Source organism: Pempheris klunzingeri, chromosome 8, assembly GCF_042242105.1.
Source record: "Pempheris klunzingeri isolate RE-2024b chromosome 8, fPemKlu1.hap1, whole genome shotgun sequence".
In the NCBI taxonomy this organism is placed as follows: Eukaryota; Metazoa; Chordata; class Actinopteri; order Acropomatiformes; family Pempheridae; genus Pempheris; species Pempheris klunzingeri.
The window spans coordinates 26,779,982-26,803,827 of record NC_092019.1 but is presented as its reverse complement, the minus strand read 5'-3'; the positions used below and the strand labels follow the sequence as shown (position 1 = coordinate 26,803,827).

Genomic DNA, 23,846 nt, shown 5'->3' with positions numbered 1-23,846 from the left:
ATATCTAACACATGGCAGCCTAATAAAAGAGGAGATCAAAATAAGAGTGAGGCCAGTGCAAGTATGCATTTCTCTTTCACATCACATCCTCATTCACACATTCACACATTCCGGAGGAATTTAAGTTGGAGGAGACTTCTTTCAGTGTCCTGCCCAAGGACACGTCGACATGCTGACTCATTGGATCGAGTCGACCCAACCTTCCGATGACGACCCGCTCGACCTCTAGGCCACAGCCGCCTACATTGGCTACTTGAAAGGGTTCCAGAGGCACCCCAGCAAAGTCCCAGATACCATAAATTCCCACCTCAAAGCTGTTAGTATTAAGTGAACAACCAGATATTTATTTTCTGTTTGACAGTTATAGAAATAACACTGATCACAATCAAAACATTTCCTTGATTAAGAAAATTACAAACTGATATTAGGTCAATAAGTTACTTTGCTTAACACCATACTAAATCCTACTCAAAACAAAGATGTTTCTACAAGCTTCGTGCAAGGTACTGAGGGGCTTGAGGTACTTCAGTTTGGCATTCAGAAATGTAAGTTCTGAAGTGCCTGGGGGGCCGTGGGGCTGCACACTGCTGGCTCACATTCTATAAGCCCACCCACTATATTTATTAGCTAGTATCATGGCTGATGGGGTTTTTTAGATTACAAACTTATTCCAAAAGACAGACAGACAGACGTTACAGCGTTCCATGAGGTTATTGATAAAGATCCGCTCTATGTGTGATTCTAAAGGAGCCCAGGAGCAGACTCTCTTTTAGACCAGTGCTGAGAAATGCTCTTTTGCTGTGAACGCACAGGTTGCTGCACACCAAGAACTGACATATAATGGCGCTTCATGGCGCTTCCTCCTCCTGTGTGTCTCTGGAGTGAGAATGAAACACGAACTCTATTCAGCAGAGCTGAAATAACACGTTTTTCTTTGCTGCTGGTTGTTCCTCCACCATTGTGTTTGCAGAGCTCCTCCTGAAGCAGCCACTGAAGATATTGAGCTGGCCTGAGAGCATGCATGGGAAGGCAAGAAGGGGGTTGTGTGTCTGTGCAGCATGTAGATGGAGGTGATTGATTGTTTTCATTCAGGCGAACTGGATTCTTGCGAATGCCATAAGGAGCAGGAGGAGCCACAGGAAGATGACCTGTCTCCTGTTCTACTGTCAGGATACAGGGACAGCTTCAGCAAAGATGTTTTTAGAGCATTAAGTTACCACTTGCAGCTTTAAATGCCAGCTGCCACCTGCCTTGAAACAGAGGAAGAGAACTGAATCTTACCAAAGTCCTCGTTATCGTTAGGTTGCAAGTGTTGGATTGGGCAAAGGTAAACCGTGTCATCATGATGTGTTCACATCTAATCTTGTAAAATGTAGTTTTTTGGGGAAAAACTTGAATAAATGCAGTGGTTTGTTGCTGTATACAATACTATAATGAAATAAAAGGCTAACGTTTGGTTTGCTCTGGCCTCAGCACAGTTCTGGGACAGTGTGGAGCTGTGTTTTCTGCCAGTGAAGAACATGTTAGAAACACAATTAACTCTCTGGTTTCTTAAGCTAGAACGAGTGATTTGACATTTGTTGTGCTAATTATCAATTTTTGGCCATTCCTCAGCCCTGATAACAACACATTTAGTCCTATTTTTACATGTCTTTAATGATTATGACGTTTCCTGTTGAAAACGGTTCAAGCTGCAGAAAACCTTTTGGTGTGCAGCTTGTTTTTCTATCAGTGCTGCTGTCAGACACTCAGCGTGATCTTAGATCCTCAGCTCCTTTTAAAAATGTGCATTATTACTTGAAAAATACTTGACAGGCCTTGCATTTGTCTCGCCCCTGTCTCAGCGAACCCTGTTTCCAACCAAACATATGGCAGGCTTTTGCAAACTGACAGCCCACTTCCCAAAATAGACACGGCAGGGTTGGTTGAGTTAACTAAAGCGAAGACGTGCTGTTGTTCTGGATTCAGAGGTCAGATAGTTAGAAAAAACGCTCGTTGATCCAGAGAGCGACCTCTCAACAGTCAGAAGGACCTTAAACATAAAGAGCTGTTGGTGATGACCCTGGTGTGGAGACACTTTGGCTGCCTCAAGATAGGATCACACTTTTTAGGCCGCTCTGGTGCCCGAATGGTTATTGAAGCAGGTTTGGCTTGCTGTAATCATTCCTCCTGTTTATGATGGCCAGTCTTCAAGTGTAAGTGATGGATGGCATCACTGTGCAAACCCATTCTCTGGCTTAACTGAAGTTAATATGAGGTTTCACTACTGTGTCCAAGCTGATCCATTCCAACTCAACAGTCTTGTCAGTGTAAAGTTCCTTCTTTGTGTTTCCATAGACAGAGTTTCTCTGTTGAGCTGAAGAAAGGTAAGAAAGCAGGGAATCTTACACTGGAATCTTAACAGACTGAAACTTCTTCAGTCTTCAGCCTCATTAGCTTCAGATAATCTTTGGATTTTATCCTTTGTCGCTTACACTGAAATCCCTTTAGTAAAGGATCTGTAAAACTTTAAGCTGGAGGAGTGATTCCACCAATGTTCATATGTGCTCTCTGACTTCTGGGGCTGTTTCACTTACAGAATGCTAGAATTGAGTACATTTACTTTGTAAATGGCTATTTCTCTGTCTGGCAGTGTCTGTCTGATTAGGATCTAATGTAATTGTGTGCAGGTCCAGTGGTGTTGGTAGACTTAGACTGCTCTTGTGGTGTGTTGACTATAATCCAGCTTTTTCTGAACTATGACATTTTAAAAAGTGGTTTTAGTAAATTGTGCTGTGTCAGGTGACTTTAGGTTAGCCCGTTCTTGATATACACATTACACTGTGTTTGGCAAAAAAAAAACACACCGTCTCGGATGAAGATGATGTACTGAAATGATTCTTGCACTTCTGGGGATCTACCTGGTTAAATCCAGCAGTTAGAATGAAACAGCTGCTATTCACACTGTTAATAAGCCATCACAGATGTCAGACATCACGCTGATACGTTCCTCGGTTCAGAACTGTGGAACTGACCCAAGATCACATCAATCTGACATCACTGTCAAATGGATTTTTCTGATCCTGGTTTTAAGGGTCTGTATACTGTAAAAAGGAAATGTTAAGCTTTAATGTCATATATTACGACATGTGTACCAGGATGAACTAATAGGAAGTGTTGTAGTAAAAAGGTGGAGAACTTGAAGCTGTCATGGCTTTATTGTGTCGACTGGATGAACTGGTGTGCTCCTGAACCCAAGAGGCACATTACCGGCTCGTGCTGGCTGGGCCTGCTCTCCATTTCACTCACATTACATCACATGTATTTGTGCTCAACTAAATCTCACGCGTACCCACGGCATCAACCAACTGAGATTAATGCACCCACATTTTACATTGTTGTAGCTGAATCTAAAGGTTAAGTCGTAGACTCTGTGAAGATTAAATCAAAGTTTCTCACAGCGTCTCCAATACGTCATTCTGATGAAGAATGAGACGACATAGTTTTTCAGTGATGTCCCCCACCCTCACCCTGAAGTAACAAGCCTGTATGCTGTCGTTCAGTCACTTTCTAACTTAGACTTGTAACAGTGTGACATGCTGAAACAGTGGCCGTGTACATGGAGGATACTGTTGATGTGATGTCAGTACTAATGAGCTCTCTTGCATCTGTCTCTTGTCGTTGTGCAGTATTTTGTTTGCAGACATAGTGGGCTTCACTCAGCTGTCGTCGTCCTGCAGCGCTCAGGAGCTGGTCAAACTGCTCAACGAGCTCTTTGCTCGCTTTGACAAACTGGCTGCAGTGAGTTTTACACTGTCATCTCACAACAGTGATTTCATGTCATTTAGATGTTCCAGTTATGTACATGTGTGAATTTCTGTGATGTTGTGATGTGAAATGATCAAATATTCTGATTGTTATGTAGACATTTAGAATTCATAAGCAGCTTTTAGGTGAATCATTTTGGGATCATTTGTCCTTACTCCCCAGCGTGACTGTCCTGGGAGTAAGGTAAGGTGTGAGTTGTAAGCATCTTCCTCTCAGTACTGGCTCTGAAGAGATGAAGAGGCTGCAAACGCTCTTAAGCCAAAGTTAACCTGAGCTAGGAGACAGTTAGCCTCTGTCGCTCCTACCAACCCATCTAAGGATCGCCAGCTACCCTGGGATAGGTTTTATTAGTGTTAAAACTATTTTTCACCAAACAACAGCATGCAGTAACTTCCTGGAGCCGGTGATAAGATGAATCACCAGTCCTTGGCCAATCACATATATGCAAGCACACTTTCCTGGCAGATTATTTTGTAGTGTGAATGCTGTGTTTCTTCTGTTAACCTCAAGATTGTGACGTCTTAGAACTGTTACAATTCATGTATCTGTAACTAAAAACGGGTCTGGATTGTATGTCATGGCTCAGCGGTGCCTGAAGCAACATGCCCCCACCAGTGCAGCCCGCATTTCAGCACAGGGCTGGTTACTGTCTGAACACCCCCTAAAGGTCCCCTGCTCTCACATTAAAGTATGCTTACTGTGGAGCTCGTGCAGGAAGTGATAACAGCAGTATTTTAATTCAGCAATATTAGCTTATCACAGCAATGTAGTGTCCACATCTGGCTGGTGTCCAACCTGCTAGTCAGTATCACAATCCAACAGACTGGATCTGTGCATCCCTAAAAACTATTACAAAATGTATTAGTGTCATTTTCCATAAGTGCGACAACAAGCCCGATGGATCAGGATGTAGACAGCCAGCCTGCTCTGTGCACATCTCTCTGAGTAAACCTAATCTTCCTCATTAGAAATATCACCAGCTAAGGATCAAGATCCTCGGAGACTGCTACTATTGTATCTGTGGGCTACCGGACTTCAGGGAGGACCACGCTGCCTGCTCCATCATGATGGGCCTGGCCATGGTGGAGGCCATCTCGTGAGTACAGGGGCGAGGGGGTCAGGAGCACAGAGCGATGACTCACATCTTCAGAAGAGGCCAACACCACTGTCTGCTACATTTGATGGGATGCAGTCAGTCAGTCACTCGGTCCACAGCGGGAAATTGATCCCTCTGATGGACGGTTATTGACTCTCTGTGGACTACGGCTGTGAAGTCCAGTGAATTGAGTGAATTGAACACTGGTTGACAATGAGAGGTCAAATCAATTGTGATACAACATTTTAGTCAGACTCCAAACGAGTGTGCGTGAATGGACTTACTTTGGTGTCTGCTGATGTTGTAAATCTGATATATCAGAGACACAAAGTTGGTCCGGTGGCACACGGAGAGGGGAAATATTTCATTGACACTTAATCCAGAAACTTTAGAAAGAAGCAGCTGGAATAAAAATCTGACGCTGTCGATCATTTGTATTGTTTTCGGAGAGAGTGAGACGCCTGCTTGTGTTGTGACATGCACAGGTACGTCAGAGAGAAAACCCAGACCGATGTTGACATGCGGGTCGGAGTGCACAGTGGTACGGTTCTGGGGGGAGTGCTGGGTCAGAAACGCTGGCAGTACGACGTCTGGTCCACAGATGTCACTGTGGCCAACAAAATGGAGGCCGGGGGGATACCAGGGTAAGAACCAACAGTAACTCCATGCAAAGCCTTTCTGTAGATCAAGTTTTAGTTTTAATGTATTATTTCTTTACTTTGGGCCACTGTACATTACAATACCTATGTCATGATGGTGTGTTGAAGCTTTCATTCTATTCATTTGGCTCCCTGAGCCAGGACCAGCAAGGAAAAATCTATTTTGAAAACAATTTTAAATCCATTCTTTTTTTGCTCTCTTTCTTTACTTACCACTTTGTATTTCCATCTCCTGGTCTGAGGAATAAGACATTTACCTGCCATCAATTTAGGTTTTACCTGAAATCGGTTCTACCAATTTTCCATGCATCAGCTCCACTGACTTTTCAGAAAAGCCCAATTTAATGGAATTTGATAATGTGAATGGAGCCAGCTAACTACCACTTGAATTATTACCTTAGAGAAACATAATGTTATTAATGCCCAGGAACATTGGGCTGAAAAACATCTGAAAAACATAGCCGACCTTCCTACTAGCATCCCCTCAGTGTGACAGCTTGGCTCTGTTTTTGAGGATGTTCCTATTTGCCCCTATGTTCTGTTTCCCTGGGCTGGAGGGGTCAGTTTTGGGTCACCTGTAACTGCAGGACTGGACTCTGTAACATCTGCCTCTTCACTCACTCAGGTGTATTTTAGAGGTAAAAGAGGAGACTGCACAGCTCCTGAATTCAAACACAAAAATGAAAATGTACACCTTTGTGTGATCATCCTGTTGCAGAATAACTCAGCATCTCCATCGTTGTTCTCCTGGTGTGTCCCACGTTGTCTGTGTCCACCCAACAAATCTAGGTCCAGTAATCACTTCCTTTCTCACTCACCGTGTCCACCAGCAGCTCTTTCCCTGTGCCGTTTGTTGCTGAGCAGTCATTGTACGCTGGACTTATTTTACTGAAAACAGCTGCCGGCTGCTTGAGCTAAGGTCAAAGGCTCTGCAGGGTGGTACAAACTGCACAGATGATACGATTCACTCGGCTCATCACTGTTAGTGACACGTTTTACATTACACTTGGTAATTTAAACTATTTTCAATATAAAACTACTGGTTAGTGCTGTGTTCAGCTAATCCGAAACAAAACACTATGACTGAACATGGACGTTCATTCTTTACCATCTGACAAAGGAACCCTTTATTCAATGTCTATTTACTAGCGTTTTTCAGAGCTTTCAACCACACGGCTGTTTTCATCAGCACGTGTAGTTTGCTGTGTGTTCATTTAGTATATTGTTCATCACTCTGTGGAAGAGCCTCAATGTAAATTCAGTTTGAGTGTATGTAACAGCAAACAGTGCACCAAGTTTTCAAATGATGAGATGAGAATGTGATACGGACAGTTCACAGGCATTCGTGGCTCTGCACAAGTCTACAGGAGCACCATCATGGTAGCTGGTACATCAATGACCTGTCTGATCTTTGACCCCACTGTGTGTGTGTGTGTGTGTGTGTGTGTGTGTGTGTGTGTGTGTGTGTGGACCAGTCGTGTCCACATCTCACAGTGCACCATGGAGTGTCTTCATGGTGAGTTTGATGTGGAGCCAGGGAATGGAGGCGACCGCTGTGACTACCTGAGGGAGCGGGGCATCGAAACCTACCTGGTGGTTGTACCTAAAGGGCCTGTGGGAAAGAATGGCATCAACGGTGTAGTGAGTTAAACCTGCCACGGAGCTACGCTGCTCCTATTTATTCAAATGCTTCTGGCATATTGAGCCAGCTGATGCACAGGGAGGGATCGAATGTAGCACGTAAAGTCACATATGAATCTTCTCCTGTCTCTAGATTTAAATACAGCTTCAACATTCAAAACAAAGTGATATGTTCAAAATGTCAAAAGGAAGAAAAAGGCTCTGTCATAGTCTTTGGTAGTAATCACTCAGCTCGGCCTGTTTGCTTGTTTCATGTTAGAAACTGTCTGTGACCTCTTCCAATGGAAACTCCCCGCTGCTGATCAACACCACAGAGTGTAACGGCAGTGTGAACACAGCCTGCACCACCCCAGAGGAACCAGAAGAACTGGACACGAGGGTAACCAGGAGCTCACGGCTCAGATTAGGGCGTCTTTACAACTCACCACAAGTGTTGAACCATCAAACTGAAGCTAAATACTGATCACTTAGTTGGTACTAGGGCTCAGTCACAGCAGCACTGAGAGAGTGACGGTTCAGACCAGCTGTGTTTAGTGGGATCAGTTCAGTTGTGAAGTGAAAGTAAATCCATGTGGAGCTTTGTTAGCATTAGCATGTTCTGTGTAGATAACATGTTGGTAATGATAATAATATAATAATCCTTTATTGATCCCCATGGGGGAAATTCAGGTGTTGCAACAGCCAATGTACAGGTATACAACATTAGAAATACAAAAATAAAAGCGTAATAGAAAAAAGTAACACACGTTAAAAAGAAAGCATCAGTTTCTGATATGAGAGTGAAGCTAGCTACAGTGGCGAGAGACTACATTAGAGACTGCTGCTGCTCTGATTGCTTCTTTTCATTCCTGGATTCCTGTAAATGAGTTTAGGAGCAGGGGGGGGGGAGCCACAGGAGCCGTTCACAGACGACCTGTCTCATGTTCTACTGTCAGGACACAGGAACAGTTTCAGCCATCCATCCATTATCTGAGCCACTTCTCCCTCAGGGTCGCAGGGGGGCCACAGCCAATCCCAGCTGACACTGGGCGAGAGGCGTGGGCACCCCCTGGTACAGCCAGTCACAGGGCTGACACATAGAGACAGACAACCATTCACACCCACGGGCAATTTAGAGCCACCCATTAGCCAACCAAAAAACCCACACCAGCATGCGAACTCCACACAGAAAGGTTCGAGGCCCGCAGGTCAGCGGATCCAAACCAGGAACCTTGTTGCTGTGAGGCAGCAGTGCTGCCCTCAGGTTCAGCTAATGAACTAAAAGATGTCTCCTGCTGTGAAAGAAGTGATAGAAGGGCCGACCAGCTGACTGAATTGCTGACCGTGCATTCATGTAGTAAACATCAGATTACTGACACTGGAATACATGGGTGTTCTATTCTCCACTTTTTTGTTTTTTTGTGGACTTCAGGTAGTCAACCCCTCCTTCCCTAACCCTCGGAGAAGGCTGCGGCTCAGAGACCTGGCTGAAAGGGTCATCGACGCTCAGGAGAACGAACAGGAGCTCAACAAACTGCTCAATGAGGCTCTGCTGGAGAGGGAGACAGTCCAAGCGTGAGTGGACTCCCACGCTGTTTGAACCACAAAGCACTTCTTCTGTCTAGATGCAGAACAGCTCAGGGACTCTGCCTTCATGTCATGCTAGTGGTTCACACTGAGCCAGGATCCTTCACTCTTCTTGCAGTCACTCGTGGCACTTTGCCGTACACTAGTTACACAGATCAGTGAGACCACGTAATGAACAAGTGACCAGATCTCACACAAAGAGCTAATATTGTTTTGCTTCCTGAGCAGCCTTTGCTTTCACTCGAGTGAAGAGTTAGCTAGACATTATGCAAGCCTCGGCTTCTGCTGAAAGAGCAGCCCCCTTCCTCCTACTGTGAACCTCAAATGAACAGAGCTTGGTTTTGTTTGACATTTTTTAGTCACTGGTGCAGATGTGATGACACCAATACCAAAATTACACTGACTGTTAAATGACTTTGTGAAAGATAGAAATCTTCTGTTCTCTGATGTTAAATGTTGTCAGAAATGACTTTAACTGACAAAGCATTTACCATTTTTGCCTCTCATTCACCAGTTTCACACAGACACACTCACATGCAGGTGTGGGATTAACCATCAGGAGCGATTTGGTGTTCAGTGTCCTGATCAAGGACTCTTGGACATGTGGACCGGATCAAACTGGGTTTCCAACCTCCACCTCAGCCACGTCCACCCAAACTTGCCTCATATTTGGACTTTGATTGGAGAGATCATGACTCTGACACCACCCCCCCCCCCCCCCCGTCTACATTTAGTGACACTAAAGCCAAACTTGCTCCCGATGGTTGGCCAGCGCCCTGCGTGGTAGTTGCTGCTGTTGGTGTGTGAGTGTCTGTGAATGTGTTAGTGAGTGTAACACGCTTTGTTTGATAAAAGCACTGCATAAATGTGGCCATCTACCATTCATGCTACATTATCTGGTAAGCTGTAGATAACGCCAATATTTCACATTTAATGTAAGTGAGCATTTCTTGTCTAGCCTGAAGGGGAAACACACCAACCGGCTCTCCCTGAGGTTTGTGGATCCAGACCTGGAGACTCGTTATTCAGTGGAGAAGGAGAAACAGAGCGGAGCTGCCTTCAGCTGCTCATGTGTGGTCCTGCTCTTCACTGCTGTCATGGAGGCCCTGATAGACCCCTGGTCAGTTCACAAGGCCACCAGTAATCTCCTCACACCTTGGTGTCCACAATGTGGCCGTGTTTGATTTATGTCACACTTCTGCAGTTTGTACAGTTTGTGCAGCCCAACTCACTGTAGAACTGTTTTCTGCCCCATATGCATGCAGCTGTTAATGACTGAACACGTGAGAGTCAGAACTTGGACAGTGAATCTGGACTTGTCGGCTGCCAGCAGTGCTCTACATCTCTCTGAGCGTTTTTCTGTGTGTTCATGTGTTGTGAAACAGGCTGATTGCAAACTACATCACCTTTGCGGTGGGAGAACTCCTGCTGCTCATCCTGACGGTCTGTTCTCTGGCCGCCATCTTTCCCAGAGTGAGTCCCATCACATTTGTATACTTTTACGCTTGAAAGTTTACTCTTGTTTTCCCTACCTGAGGTACCAGCTAGTAGCACTTTATCCAGATATGATGACTGCCAACAACTGTCAGGTCAGTCTGACCGAAGCCCAAAACCATTTTGCTACTGGCTTCCCTTCTGAGAGTCAGGAAACATGACTTGTGTTCTATTGTCAGAGAAACTGCATTCTCATATTCCCCAAAACAGAGAAACGCTCGTAAGCTTGCTGACGGCTCTGATTTCAAGATGACATTTTATTTATCTCACAGCGGGGAAATTCACTTGTAAAGTGTCAGGAACAGAAGTAGTGCAAGAACAAGGGATATGACAAATTTAAGAATAAATACAACACATAGACATGTGTGTATCGTACAGGATATTGCAAGTATCACACTGTAGTAAGAAAACAAATGAGTAGTGACAAAGTGCAGGACGTGGCTGTGATATTGTTGTTGGAGTTCCTTAAAATAAACAGCACCTTGAGTCATCTTTGTAGGAAATATCTTTATTTAGATTTATTATTATAAGTGTGTGTGTGTGTGTGTGTTTGGCATGGAGCAATGCTTCTGATTGTCCCTCGTCATGGAAATTCTGATGTATTTATAACCAGCATGCAGGCCAGTATTGACTGCTGCTGTCACAGGCCTCACTCACATGGCACGCATGCAGTCAGGTAGTCGATCACGTGTACTGAGGGAAAATGTAGAGTTGCTGTAAATAATGCCCGGGGCTCTTCGGTACTTATCACGTCAAATATCTCCATCTATCTCAGCCTACAGTTTCAGTTCCATTCACATGGCAGAGTCTACCAACAGAGAACAGAGGCACACTCACTTCTACCAGCCACAGAGCTTTTCCACAGCCGACTAGTCACAGTCTGCTTGCAAGTAGGCTTCAACGTATTCTACACCACAGAGTCACTAATCAAATGACGCTGGCTTAAATCAGAGGGGATGTTTGACACATCTCTGACTTAGAAGTAACTTCAAAGTAATGTACCAGATTCGTTACGAAAGAAAATGAATGTGACGAGCTTTGTTTTTCACAATGAGAATGAAACAATCACTGAGTAACAATGAACTCTGATATGAAAGAGGCAGTGGTCAGTAGTATTTATCTGATGCTGCTCATGTGGGGAGTCTTGAATCGTTGGGTCTCTCTCTAATTAAAGAGTTTGGTCTAGACCTGCTCTTTATGGAAAGAGTCTTGAGATAACGCTGTTGTGAATTGGTGCTCTATAAATAAAGATCGATTGATTGATGATTGATAGTATGAACAGCTAAACACGGCTCCTGACCTGCAGCTGCTGTCTGCACTCAAAGATTTAAAGAGTGAGTGAAAAGACACAGTATGGCCACCAGTGGACGGTCACCGGGGACAGAGTGGTGGCTCTCCTGGAGAAATGACTGGCAGACTACTTTATGATATACAATATGATATGATATATTAATATCATACATATGATGTAGATTTCTATTATGTCAACATTTAGCCCCATTGGAGTGAGTAGCTTGAGGCTAAGTGGAGAACAGCTGGTTACATTTAACCAGCGTTCCATAACGATACTGCTCACCTCGTTCTCAGGTTCTACACGCTCTAAACATCAACTAGGTTGCCACTAAAAACAGTCTTTGTGCTTTCTCAGCCAACAAATGGAGGTTTGAAAGGACTGGGATTGGAATGGTGTTAAACTGCATCCTTCTGTAGCACTGTAGCGTGGAAGTGAAATCATCTGGTTTATAGGCTGCTGCGAGAAATAGTGTCGTGTGACATTCTTATTTGGAATGGTATTTGTGTCAGGTCTTTCCCAAGAAGCTGGTGTCTTTCTCCACCTGGATTGACCACACCCGCTGGGCTCGCAACACCTGGGCCATGGCAGCCATCTTCATCCTCACCATGGCTGACATTATGGATATGGTGAGCTGCTGTCTGCTCGTTCTTCCAACTGCAAAAGGACAAAGCAATGTGGGGATTAGTGTTCATTTTCTGAACGGACTTTGTGAGGAATGTATCATGTACACAGGTTTCACTGAGGTGTGTCTAGTGCACAGGCTACCCATCCTGCCACTGAGAGTCACACTAAATGGTGTATGTAGAGCGCAGATTTGGAAAGAATAATAGTTCTAAGATCATGACTCTGTTTCTCTCCACTGTCTAGCTGAGTTGTCTGCCTCAAGTCCCAGACTCAGGCAGCCCCACAGTGGCACCCTCCTCTCCCTCCTCCTCCTCCTCCTCCTCCTCCAGGCCTGGCCCAGATGGTTGCCTGGATAACCCCAAATATTACAGCTACATCGCTGTCCTGGCACTGATGGCCACCACCATGCTGGTTCAGGTTAGTCACATGGTCAAGCTCACACTGATGCTGCTCATCACAGTGGCCAGCGGCATCGTTAACATCTACAGCTGGAGGGACATCTTCGACCGCTACGACATGGCCCGCTTCCAGGACTACAGGTGAGGCATAAACGAAGCCACGACCACCTGCGTAACACACTCTTAACCCAAATATAAAGACTAACAATTGGCTGAACAAACAGACCTGGGTGCATGTCTTGGTTTCATGTTATCATGTGTTTGATACCTCAACATTCAGTGCTTGTAGTGTCCAGTTGCAGCAGAAATTGTGAATATGTCAGCACGCTCTTCTTTGCAGGTCATACCTGGTGCCTTCCAAGTTCACAATGACAGTTATGATCTTCATTATGATGGTCAGCTTCTATTATTTCTCCCGACATGTAAGTGAATGCGTGTTGTGTTCGTTGTACTTTAACAGCATACAAAAAGATAAGACATTAATCAGTGTTGTAATGGTCCTAGAGTACCCAAAACAAGTGGGAAACTATTATAGTACAGAAATAGATGGTAATACACATCTTTCTAAATAGGGTTGCACCCATCCGACTTTTTCAGTCCTGGTACCGATTGCCATACCTGTCCTTTGGGTATCAGCCAAATGATCCCAGTGTTTAGCTGATAGGCTGTAGCCTCACTCTGTGGGGAAAGACTGAAGAGACAGGGTCCCTCTTTTATACATGGGAGGCAACATCAAGCTAAAAGCAGATAAACATTGCTTTCTGTCCTTTGCAAAACAAAACTCACCAAATAAATACACAGATATAAATTTACTGACTATTTATTATTGAAATAATGAATCATTGTGTTCCAGCAGTCTTCAGAATGAACAGGAATCACAGTTCAAGTGTTCAGACCTCTCATGCTCTTGGTGTATTCTTGTCCTGCTTTGTTGGACCGTTTTTGCATTTAACATGTGAGTTTTTGTAACGCTGGGATAGTCCCTAACACTGGGCAGCAGTCAGGAAGTCAGGAGAGAGGAGGAGGCGTGAGAGTCACCAGAGGTTATTATCCTAAAGTAAATGATGTTACAGTGCTGGGTGCAGCAGACGATCACAGAAAGCCCCACAGGCTGCTGTCACACTGACAGAATGGAACTACTGGAATGCCATTTCTGTTTAGTGCCCAAATACACCAAGATCCCAATCCTAAAATCTAACAAAGCTTTAAAGACAGCTGCAGTATGATGATGATAATGATGATGATCAGCTGAACAGAAGTTAGTTTGTCTTTATTTCATATTTATTTTAGTTAGTTTCAGTATCATATTTAAGCTCCAAACTCATTCAGATTAATGAATTATTCCTCTGTGTGTACCAGTGGTTCATGCATGAGGCCCATTGTAGGCAGCAATGACACAGTTTGATTGATCTTATTAATCATTATTGCCTGGGGGTGTCTATCACTTGAACTGTGGTAGAAATGCTCTTTGGAGACATCTTTGCTGACATTATGTTACTTGAGCTGTCGCCTGCAAAAGGCAGAATTTCTCACTGTAGAGATGTAGTCACGAACAGCAGTGCAAGGAAAGAATAATGAACAGAGGAGCACCATATGTTACAAATGTATTTATTAATTATAGTCAGGCAGCCCCAGGGGGTTGTTAATATATGTGTTATATATAATACATGTGGTGTTGATATATGTGTGTGTGTATATGCAACACATTTGATTTGTTTGTATACGCCGGCATTTGCTAATAAAGTTTCATTCACAAAAAGAAATGCTCTTTGGGAAGCTTTTCCAGAAATACACTTCAGAGTGACTCACTTGTTGCAGTGCTGTGTAAGTGTATCGGTTAGCAGCAAAATGCTTACATCAGTCCCTGTTGCCTGAAGGTGGAGAAGCTCGCCCGCACCCTGTTCTTGTGGAAGATTGAGGTCCATGAACAGAAAGAGAAGGTTTACGAGATGAGGCGCTGGAATGAAGCGCTGGTGACCAACATGCTGCCTGAACACGTCGCTCGACACTTTCTAGGCTCCAAAAAAAGGGATGAGGTAAGATCGTCGCATCCTTAGACACCAGCTCGGCCCTGTGGGTGTGTGTGTGTGTGTGTGTGTGTGTGTGTGTGTGTGTGTGTGTGTGTGTCTGTGTGTGTGTGTGTGTGTGTGTGTGTCTGTGTGTCTGTGTGTGTGTGTGTGTGTGTGTGTGTGTGTGTCTGTGTGTGTGTGTGTGTGTGTGTGTGTGTGTGTGTGTGTGTGTCTGTGTGTCTGTGTGTCTGTCTGTGTGTCTGTGTATGTCTGTGTGTCTGTGTATGTCTGTGTGTGTCTGTATGTGTCTGTGTGTGTGTGTCTGTATGTGTCTGTGTGTGTGTGTGTGTGTGTGTGTGTGTCTGTGTGTGTGTGTGTCTGTGTGTGTGTGTGTCTGTCTGTGTGTCTGTGTGTGTGTGTGTGTGTGTGTGTGTGTGTGTGTGTGTGTGTCTGTCTGTGTGTGTGTGTCTATGTGTGTCTCTGTGTGTCTGTGTGTGTCTGTGTGTGTCTGTGTGTGTCTGTGTGTGTGTGTCTGTGTGTCTCTTTGTGTGTGTGTGTGTGTGTGTGTGTGTGTGTGTGTGTCTCTGTGTGTCTCTGTGTGTGTGTGTGTGTGTCTGTGTGTGTGTGTGTGTCTGTGTGTGTGTGTCTGTGTGTGTGTGTGTCTGTGTGTGTGTGTCTCTGTGTGTCTCTGTGTGTCTCTGTGTGTGTGTGTGTGTGTGTGTGTCTCTGTGTGTGTGTGTGTGTGTGTGTGTGTGTGAGTTGATCTTGCTCGTCACTTTGAACACTCTTCTAAAACAGTCAGGAGAAGTCAGGATGTCTTTCTTCTCTTCTTCAGATTATTAGAAAGCTCAACATGTTTATTTGGACTCCTCTTGTCATCACTCCTTTATTATAAAATCATACGATGACATTTCTTTCATGTGATTGTACTTCTGTAGTGTTTCACTCCTGCTCTCTGACGTCTTCGTGTTAACTGTTCCAGGAGTTGTACAGCCAGTCCTACGATGAGATCGGAGTCATGTTTGCCTCCATCCCCAACTTCTCTGACTTCTACACAGAAGAGAGCATCAATAATGGAGGGATCGAATGCTTACGCTTCCTCAATGAGATCATCTCAGACTTTGACAGTGTAAGCTGCGTTCCTCATTTTTCTTCTGTGTTTTAGTGTGCTGGGGGGCACATTATGAGACTGCAATAGGCCTCAACATGCCACATTTGACAATTGCCATTCAGTCTCTTCAGAAGTCATTCAGAAGTAAAAGTCATGTAACATGTTTCTAGATTCTGTGCCAGTGGTGTGTGTGTGTGGTAGTGACCACAGTCCCATTCACTGTCCTGCTGTGTTTGAAATAAAGCCACTGTGAGTCTGTGTAAATGGGACCTTTCACCTGTATCCCCGTCAGCTGCTGGATGAGCCTCAGTTCCGCTGTATCACAAAAATCAAGACCATTGGCAGCACCTACATGGCAGCATCAGGCGTCACCCCAGACATCAGCAACGGCTTCACTTGCATGAAGGTCAGCATGGTCACATGACTTCCACAGGCTTCAGGGATTTTCCCTGACTAACTGACATGAACATTCACTCTGAAACTATAATAAAAGAATTCTGTATCACCATGCAATTTAGATTAGAACAGAATGTGGAAAAAAAAAGGCCAAATAACGCTGACATGACACAAAACAGAATTTTGGTCCTGGACATCACAAACGGTCTGTGTGCTGGAAAGCTGCTCATTTTGCCAGTTGTCTTAATGGTGGTGTTGATGTGTAGTTTAAGTTGTGTGGTTTCTGTGTGACAGAAGGAGGAGCAGTCTGACAGAGAGCGCTGGCAGCACCTGGCAGACCTGGCAGACTTTGCTCTGGCCATGAAGGTCACACTCATGAACATCAACTACCAGTCATTCAACAACTTCATGCTACGCATCGGTATGTCCTCACCTTTCACACATCCCTCTGTGAGTGCACACTGTTGTACCGCTGTCCTTGAAAGAATCAAGAGCAAAGTCTTCACGATTCTAGAAATGGAAATATGATTTTGACGTAAAGATGCAGAAATACCTTTTCAATACAGTCCAGTACTAAGAGCAGCCCGACGTGTGTAACCATTAGATGGCTGAATCCAGACCCTCCCACACACAAAACATGGTTTAAAAAGTAAGGGACCTTCATCAGAGGGAGCAGATTACATAAAGCTTTCAAATGTATTGTGTATGTGTATTGTGTGAAAGCTTTAGAATCAATGTCATCAATCAATCAATAAGTGTGTGTGTGTGTATCTATATCAGTGTATTCTCGTGACACTTGACATTCATTCTCTTCGTATTTACTGTTCTACGGTGTGCAGCTGTCACTGTAGTCCCTGTGCAGTAGAAGACAGTAGAACAAGTAAATCAGCAGAAAACAGGGAGGAGGGAGAGGCCGAGAGCAGAACACTGATCCAACAGAACAGCACGCTCATTTTTATCCACATTACATTAAGACAGACTTCAATTACAACCCTGACAAACTCCTCTTCTTCAGTTCATCTGTCTCTGATTCTGACAGCTCACATATTTTACAAATACATTGATTTCATCCTTTACGCCGCAGTGTTGAAGTCTGAGTGGAAAGCATTTTGCATTTGTTTGCTAATCAAAGTATGGGGGGTGTATGGAGTGTTGGTCAAGGTGCTTAGCTCATATTCTTTTATTTGGAATACTACAGAACCATTTACCCAGAGCTGCTGACACAGGTGCCACAGTAGTTACTGGGGTCTGATGTGTCCCACTCTTATGACGGGGGGGGGGGCATCCTGACTGAAATGTGATGTATCTCTGAACTGCTGCATACTGTGTGGACCACAAGCTTCCCTTGGCCGGAGAGATTTTGTCTGTGTGCTCAATTCTTCTCAAGTAATTGGCAAATCAAGGGGGGGGGTTGGTTGTTTTTAATTGTTGCTTTTGTTGCTTGGAGTTTTTCTGTGATATTACATTAATTAGATCTATTGGTAAATGTGCTCTCCACATAGCAGGAATGAGGTTGGGTAAGGCTTGTGTTCATGGTGTTTTTAATGTCTTTTAGTTTCATGGGGGTGTATTTTTGCTTTTTGTTCCTAATTGTAAGTTTATGTTTGTAGAAAATAGAATATTTTTTTGTATTTAAGGCGTAAGGCTGGTTGTTTGGGTGACAAAGTTGTGTGTTGGTTGGCGAGGTCTTCTGTCATGTGATCGAACCATTTGTCGGTTTTATCAGGCTTCCTGTTTTTCACAAGGTCAGCTTTAATAGCCTCCACAGGACAACCTCACAAGTCTGCAGCTAAGCCATGTGTTTGTTAGTAACAATGAAAGTGAACGTTAAAGGGATGCAGACACTTTGTGTGTTGTCACTTCCTGTTTCACGTCCAGATGAGTTTAGATCATTAAACTGGGGTTCTTGTTTTAACTACAAACCAGGTTTAGTTTTCCATTTTTGCCAAACCTTTCCAATTGTGTGTTTTTAGATTTTTAGACATATTTTACCTTCTGTTCAAGACATCCTTTGTTTTTATTCATTTCTGTATAATATGAAAATCACTTAGCAGGCTGTTGAAACTTGCTGGAGTTTTAGAATCCGTTACAGTGATGTGATGTGCAGGGTGATGCGGTGCACACCCTTCAAAACAATCTGCACTCAAACAGTATTTCCATGTTTCCAGAGTCTGCTACTGGATTTTCATAGGTATGATGTTAAGTATGTGACACATACTAAATATACTAAAACATGCTAATTCAGTCATATGATGTGTTTTTAAAGAACCTTCTCTGCCCACGTTGCTCGTCCATTTGGATTTTATAATAGACCTGGCCCCAGCTGTTTGTAAAAATGTAAGGGTTCATGGTGAGCCAGGATCTCATGAGTATAGTCTTAACAGTCACTGATCTCACATAACACAGCCCTGTGAATCTTACGTGTCATGTGTCAACACTCTCCTTCAGGTCTGAATAAGGGCGGAGTGTTAGCAGGCGTGATCGGTGCCCGAAAACCCCACTACGACATCTGGGGCAACACTGTGAACGTGGCCAGTCGCATGGAGTCCACAGGGGTTATGGGAAACATCCAGGTACAGCACTGGGCTTACTGCATGTCTGTGGATCGCTCAACACTGTTCACGCAAGATAGAAATAAATACTGTTGACAGTTTAAAGCTTTGGTGCAAGAAAGTGATAAAGATAAACCCTGTTTAAATCCAGGTCTATCTTATAAGGCATCTAAATGCTTTTTTATCTGTCTTCTATTTTGTTAACAGTATGTTTACATATAATGAATAGAAAACCTGTTCATGCTACTCTTTGAAAATGCATTTAGTTTGGATTTGTTTTGTCTAAAATCTGTGTGAAACTAAATCAAGAGGAATTTCAAGAACTGTATGGCTATCACCCCGGCATAGAGTTCAGCAAATGACAGCTGTGATGCAGTAAGTGAGGATGCTTGTGATGGTGCAGTGGTAGAAGCTCAGCGGAATCAGAGGACTGATGGAATAGAGACCAAAAGAGGTCTTCAGCTGAAGACATGTCCCACTGATATGGATGGGTGTGTGTGTGTGTGTGTGTGTGTGTGTGTGTGTGTGTGTGTGTCTTCGTGGTGTTGAAGGCCACCTAGTGGTGCTGGTCCTCCTCCCCGGGGGCAGACTCATCATTGGCACTGATGAGGCCAACCACTGTTGTGTCATCTGCAAACTTGATGTTGATATTGGAACTGTGTGCAGGCATGCAGATTAGTGCATCTTAATTTCTACATCACTGACAAGCAGCCTGAAAGCATTGTGATTCACTATGTGTGTGCGTGTGTTGCCCCCAGGTGGTAGAGGACTGCTACAACATCCTGAAGGAGTACGGCTTCCGCTTTGTGAGGAGGGGGCCCATCTTTGTGAAGGGGAAAGGGGAACTGCTCACTTATTTTCTTAAGGGAAGAGACAAACAAGGCTCCTTTATCAACAACTCGTCTGTCACTCTGCCGCACCAGGTGGTGGACAGCTAAGGATCACACACACTCACGTACCATGTGTTGCTATCTTTGTGGGGACTTCCCATAGACACAATGTATACTGTAACTAAAAAACACGAAGGTATCCCAGACCCTGACTCTGACCCTCACCCTAACCTTAACCATCACCACACTAATATTCTGACACTTTTAGTTTTGTCAATAACAGCATAGTTCAGAAAAACCCTGCTCTCCATCCAAATGACCCCACAAAACACTGTGAGCCCCAAACTGTGGGTGTTCTCTGGCCCCATCAAGTATGTAATACAAGAACACATGGTCACTGTCTGTGGAAAGATATATGTGCCAATAGAGATTGTCTTTAGAGCTGAATGTCACGTTGGACCAGGGAACTAAAAACATTGATCTTTGGGATGACTTAAATGAAAAGATCAGAAAGTCAGTGCATCACAATAAAAGGCAGGCGCCTTACAAATACAGACTATATAAGATTAAAACAATAGAAATAAAACCTATTGGATTAGAGCACATGAAGGCCAGTCTAGACAGAATGGGCTGGTCATCATGTAGTGAAGAAATACTTCTTGATGTTGCAAATCCTGGACTTGTGCCGCCAAGAATCACCTGTTTACCTGTTTGTTGGCCGTTGATTGAACATTTCACAAAATGTAATTAAAGTCTGAGATATCCTGCTAACTAACAGATGAACTGGATCTAAAACATAACCCGTTTACTGGAGTGATGGAGTCACGTGTGGTATCACGTCGTGCAGGTAGTTCCAGCTGTTTGGGTGATGCCCTTTAACGTGCAGCTTTCCTGTAATTGTGCCAATCCACAAACTGACTGCACAGGCATGTTTAAACGTGCTCCACATCTTTAGGAAATCAACCTCTTGTGTCCTCTTTTGTACGTGCTGCATCATTCTCTCAAACAAAGCTTTGAAATCAAAGAACCTAATTGCGAAGTCACTTTCACAAAGCTGAACGATGTTAAAGTTGATTTCTCTTTAGGGCCTTTGTGTCTTTTTCTGATAGCAGACAGGAAATGAGGGGAGATCAAACCAGGGGTTATGTGGTTATGTGGTATGCTTCGTGACCATTCAACCAGCAAAACCCCCATAATAAACTCAACTGCAACCACATTCATTCATTTCATTCTAGTGGAAAAAACACTGGGTGCTGTGGTTAGCAATGTTGCCTCACAGCAAGAAGGTTCCAGGTTTGAATTCAGGTTGGAACCTGGGGGTCTTTCTGTGTGGAGTTCTCATGTTCTCCCTGTGCCTGAGTGGGTTTTCTCTGGGTTCTCTGGCTTCCTCCCACAGTCCAAAGACACGCAGGTTAGGTTAATCTGTGGTTCTAAATTGCCCGTAGGTGTGAGTGTGTGCGTGAGAGGTTGTCTGTCTCCTGGGATTGGCTCCAGCTCCCCCGCGACCCTGATGGATGAGCGGTACAGATAATGGATGGATGGATGGATGGATGGATGGATATATGTGTGTGTGTGTGTGTGTGTGTGGATTTTAAACTGGACCAATGAGAGGCCAGAGTGTGACAGTACAGATGCATGTGCCACCTGCTGCCGTCCATGAGTGGTCGTAGGTGTGTATAAGAGTGTTTGCATTCCTCAATGTATATTTTTCCACAGTGGAAATATAGGGAGCTGTCCTCTGTGTTCCCAGAGCTCAAGTATCACACACACACACACACACACACACACACACCACTGGCCTCTGGCATTTCTGTGCCTCGGAGCTGTGCTGAACATGAAGGATAACAGACGTCTGGGTGCTTTAGGTGGGGGGGCGACAGTGTCCAGAGGGGAGCACACATGGCAGAAATATTTCAACTGATTTGTCAAACTGATTGTAGATTGATGGAAGTGCCTATCACAGCTGTGATCGCCATGTTTTCATTTAATGGGATTCCACGGGCCTCTACAACACTGTGAAAGGACAATTCCAGTTTATTACGACAAGGGTTTGATTTGGGCAGGTGGGACTGTAGGGTCCGTCTTCAGGTAGGATGGCTTAGATGATCTGATTCAAGCGCTGGTTTGGTTTGTCTGACTTTCCTGAACCAGTGTAGCCATGCTACCATGATATATGATCTTAGCATCACATGGTGAGCACAGTAATAGAAAAAGCCAAAAATCTGTAATAAACTGGAATTTTCTTTGAACTGCATGGCAGTCATGGAAAAATGAGGCTATAACAAAAGAAATTCCATTAAATTGAGAAAGTAGTACATTTCATGATGTAAAATGATTTGAGCAACAAAAAGTTCAAATACACTAAGTTGAACTTGTTTCAGCCTTTTCATGTTGTTTGCACAAGATTTGGATCAACCCCATTTCCACCTGGTCCGAACTAGCAGCCTGAGTCTGGATAAAGAGATCCAACCACAAGGGATATTCACACCTGGAACAGATACATGTTCTCTTTATCTCAACTCTGCCTGCACTGTGGTCAGGTCTTAACTCATAGCTTAGGTTGTGTAGGTGAGTCAGCCCACTGACAGTGCTGTCCACCCACTGTGCTATTAGGCTCTGGGTTCCATCTCGTTTCGTGGGCAAGTGTCATCCATTTTTAAATAACTACTTGTGGTGGAACGTATGCCAGATGCCACCTGTAGATTTTTGATGGGCATCTTGCGAAAGCATGAATTGGCCAGTGAGTGAAGTCAGGTGACCTTTCGGCTTGTTTTGCCAGAACGTGGTCAAACGGCACACTTTATTTACACCTGTCTGATCACAATGTGAGCGGAACCACCTCCAGATGAGGCGTCTGTGTACATCTACAGATACACTGACATGTTCCCTTATCTAGATGAGGTACAAAGACAATGATCTTCTGTTAATCCTGTGTGGAAATGGGGTCTCACTTTTCTAGTGAATTCTGACCTGATGTTGGTTATCAGTGTGTCTTTTTATTCTCTGCTTGCTTAGTCGTGTGAAGGGCTGCATATTCCAAAATGAACAAGGGCATATACATATTCTAATGTGTTACACTGCTATGGTCTGGGGGGGGTCAGACGGGTGTTTTGGGACGCGTCCTCTCACAGCTTCAACAGGTGTGACCACCAACCGACATGTCTTGGTCCGTCTAGCCAAGGCGGAAGGCGAGGACACCTAACTGGACAGATCCACTAGAAAAGTGTGTCAGGAGTCATTTGAAGCTTAAAACACACAACAGACACTGACCTAACTGCACGACATTTTGGACCAATTAGAGGCTGTACTGTACTGTACTGAACTGTTCTGTACTGTACTGTACTGTGCTGAACTGTATTGGCGAACAAGGCTGCACAGAATGTATCGCCAGGTCTAAGTGACCAGCCTGCTTACACGCAGGGATGAAGCCATTCTCTGTGCTTCTTGTCAGTCACAAACCTGCCATTTGGCTTGTGACAACACTAAATTTGATTGCATTTGGGGAACTTGTGACGTAACTCCTTCTAAAAGTTTGTGTTTCGGATGCAGGAGGCTTGGACACGACAGCCAGGACAGCAGGAGAATGAGCTCGCCCACCTGGCAGGAAGCAGCTGTACTCTGTTTTTTCTGGGGGGGGAGTATTTACACTGGTGTTTCCTTTGCCGACTGTAAAGCCCATTAGTGTTGCTGTAGAATGGGATGAAAGTGCAATAGTTTCTTCTTCTACAAACCTGATGCTCTCCTCTCTTAAGGAAAGTCTAATTATTCCTTCCCCTTTAATTTAGATTTTTTAAATCTAAGGTACGTTTTGCTCTATTTGAAGAAAGGGAACGGGGGCTGAATGGGTCCTCATTGTACATACGTTTTAGACAGTGTTTATTGGTCAGATTTAGTATTGGAAATGACAGGAACATAGTTTTTGTTTTCTTTCACAGATGTGAAAGTGCCAATGGTAAGGGATGGTCTCAGATGTAAAAACCAAAACATGGACCACGGCTCTTTCCTGATTTGTATTTAAAAGAATCTCAGGCTTGGGAAAAAAATAGCACTTTGAGTATTGTGTCTGGAGTCCAGGTTTTTGTCACAAAAAGATTTTTTTTAGCTAAGTACCAACACAAGAACACTGAAATGCCATCTGGTGAGCCAATGCTAGCAGGACCGGCTGATGGCATCAAAAGGATTCAGTCCTGTGGTTCTAGTTGTTGTCATTCATCATTGAGAACTGTTATTCCTTTTTCTCCGTTTCTGTGGATTGAATCAGACATATTGTACTGTACCTACAGTGCTCAGCCTGTTCTGAGCAGTTGATTCCAATCTTGGTTTTTAAGTTGAGGAATTTCTCAGTGTACCTTCTTTCATTTCAGTTGTT

The 23,846-nt window shown here is 44.1% G+C and overlaps 1 protein-coding gene across 1 annotated transcript in view; it reads left to right on the top strand.

Moving 5' to 3' along the window:
• The window catches only part of adcy3a (adenylate cyclase 3a), a 36,904-nt gene extending 16,020 nt beyond the window's left edge, over positions 1 to 20,884 (top strand). The window contains exons 5-21 of the mRNA XM_070836210.1: positions 3,669 to 3,780; positions 4,776 to 4,903; positions 5,389 to 5,547; positions 7,038 to 7,203; positions 7,463 to 7,582; positions 8,615 to 8,757; positions 9,728 to 9,889; positions 10,155 to 10,242; positions 12,067 to 12,183; positions 12,425 to 12,720; positions 12,920 to 13,001; positions 14,457 to 14,615; positions 15,571 to 15,717; positions 15,992 to 16,105; positions 16,390 to 16,516; positions 18,544 to 18,668; positions 19,406 to 20,884. Coding sequence (XP_070692311.1) covers positions 3,669 to 3,780; positions 4,776 to 4,903; positions 5,389 to 5,547; positions 7,038 to 7,203; positions 7,463 to 7,582; positions 8,615 to 8,757; positions 9,728 to 9,889; positions 10,155 to 10,242; positions 12,067 to 12,183; positions 12,425 to 12,720; positions 12,920 to 13,001; positions 14,457 to 14,615; positions 15,571 to 15,717; positions 15,992 to 16,105; positions 16,390 to 16,516; positions 18,544 to 18,668; positions 19,406 to 19,585 — 2,425 coding nt within the window. The 3' untranslated portion in view covers positions 19,586 to 20,884. The remainder of the gene's footprint in view (positions 1 to 3,668; positions 3,781 to 4,775; positions 4,904 to 5,388; positions 5,548 to 7,037; positions 7,204 to 7,462; positions 7,583 to 8,614; positions 8,758 to 9,727; positions 9,890 to 10,154; positions 10,243 to 12,066; positions 12,184 to 12,424; positions 12,721 to 12,919; positions 13,002 to 14,456; positions 14,616 to 15,570; positions 15,718 to 15,991; positions 16,106 to 16,389; positions 16,517 to 18,543; positions 18,669 to 19,405) is intronic.
• Positions 20,885 to 23,846: the final 2,962 nt, after the last annotated feature.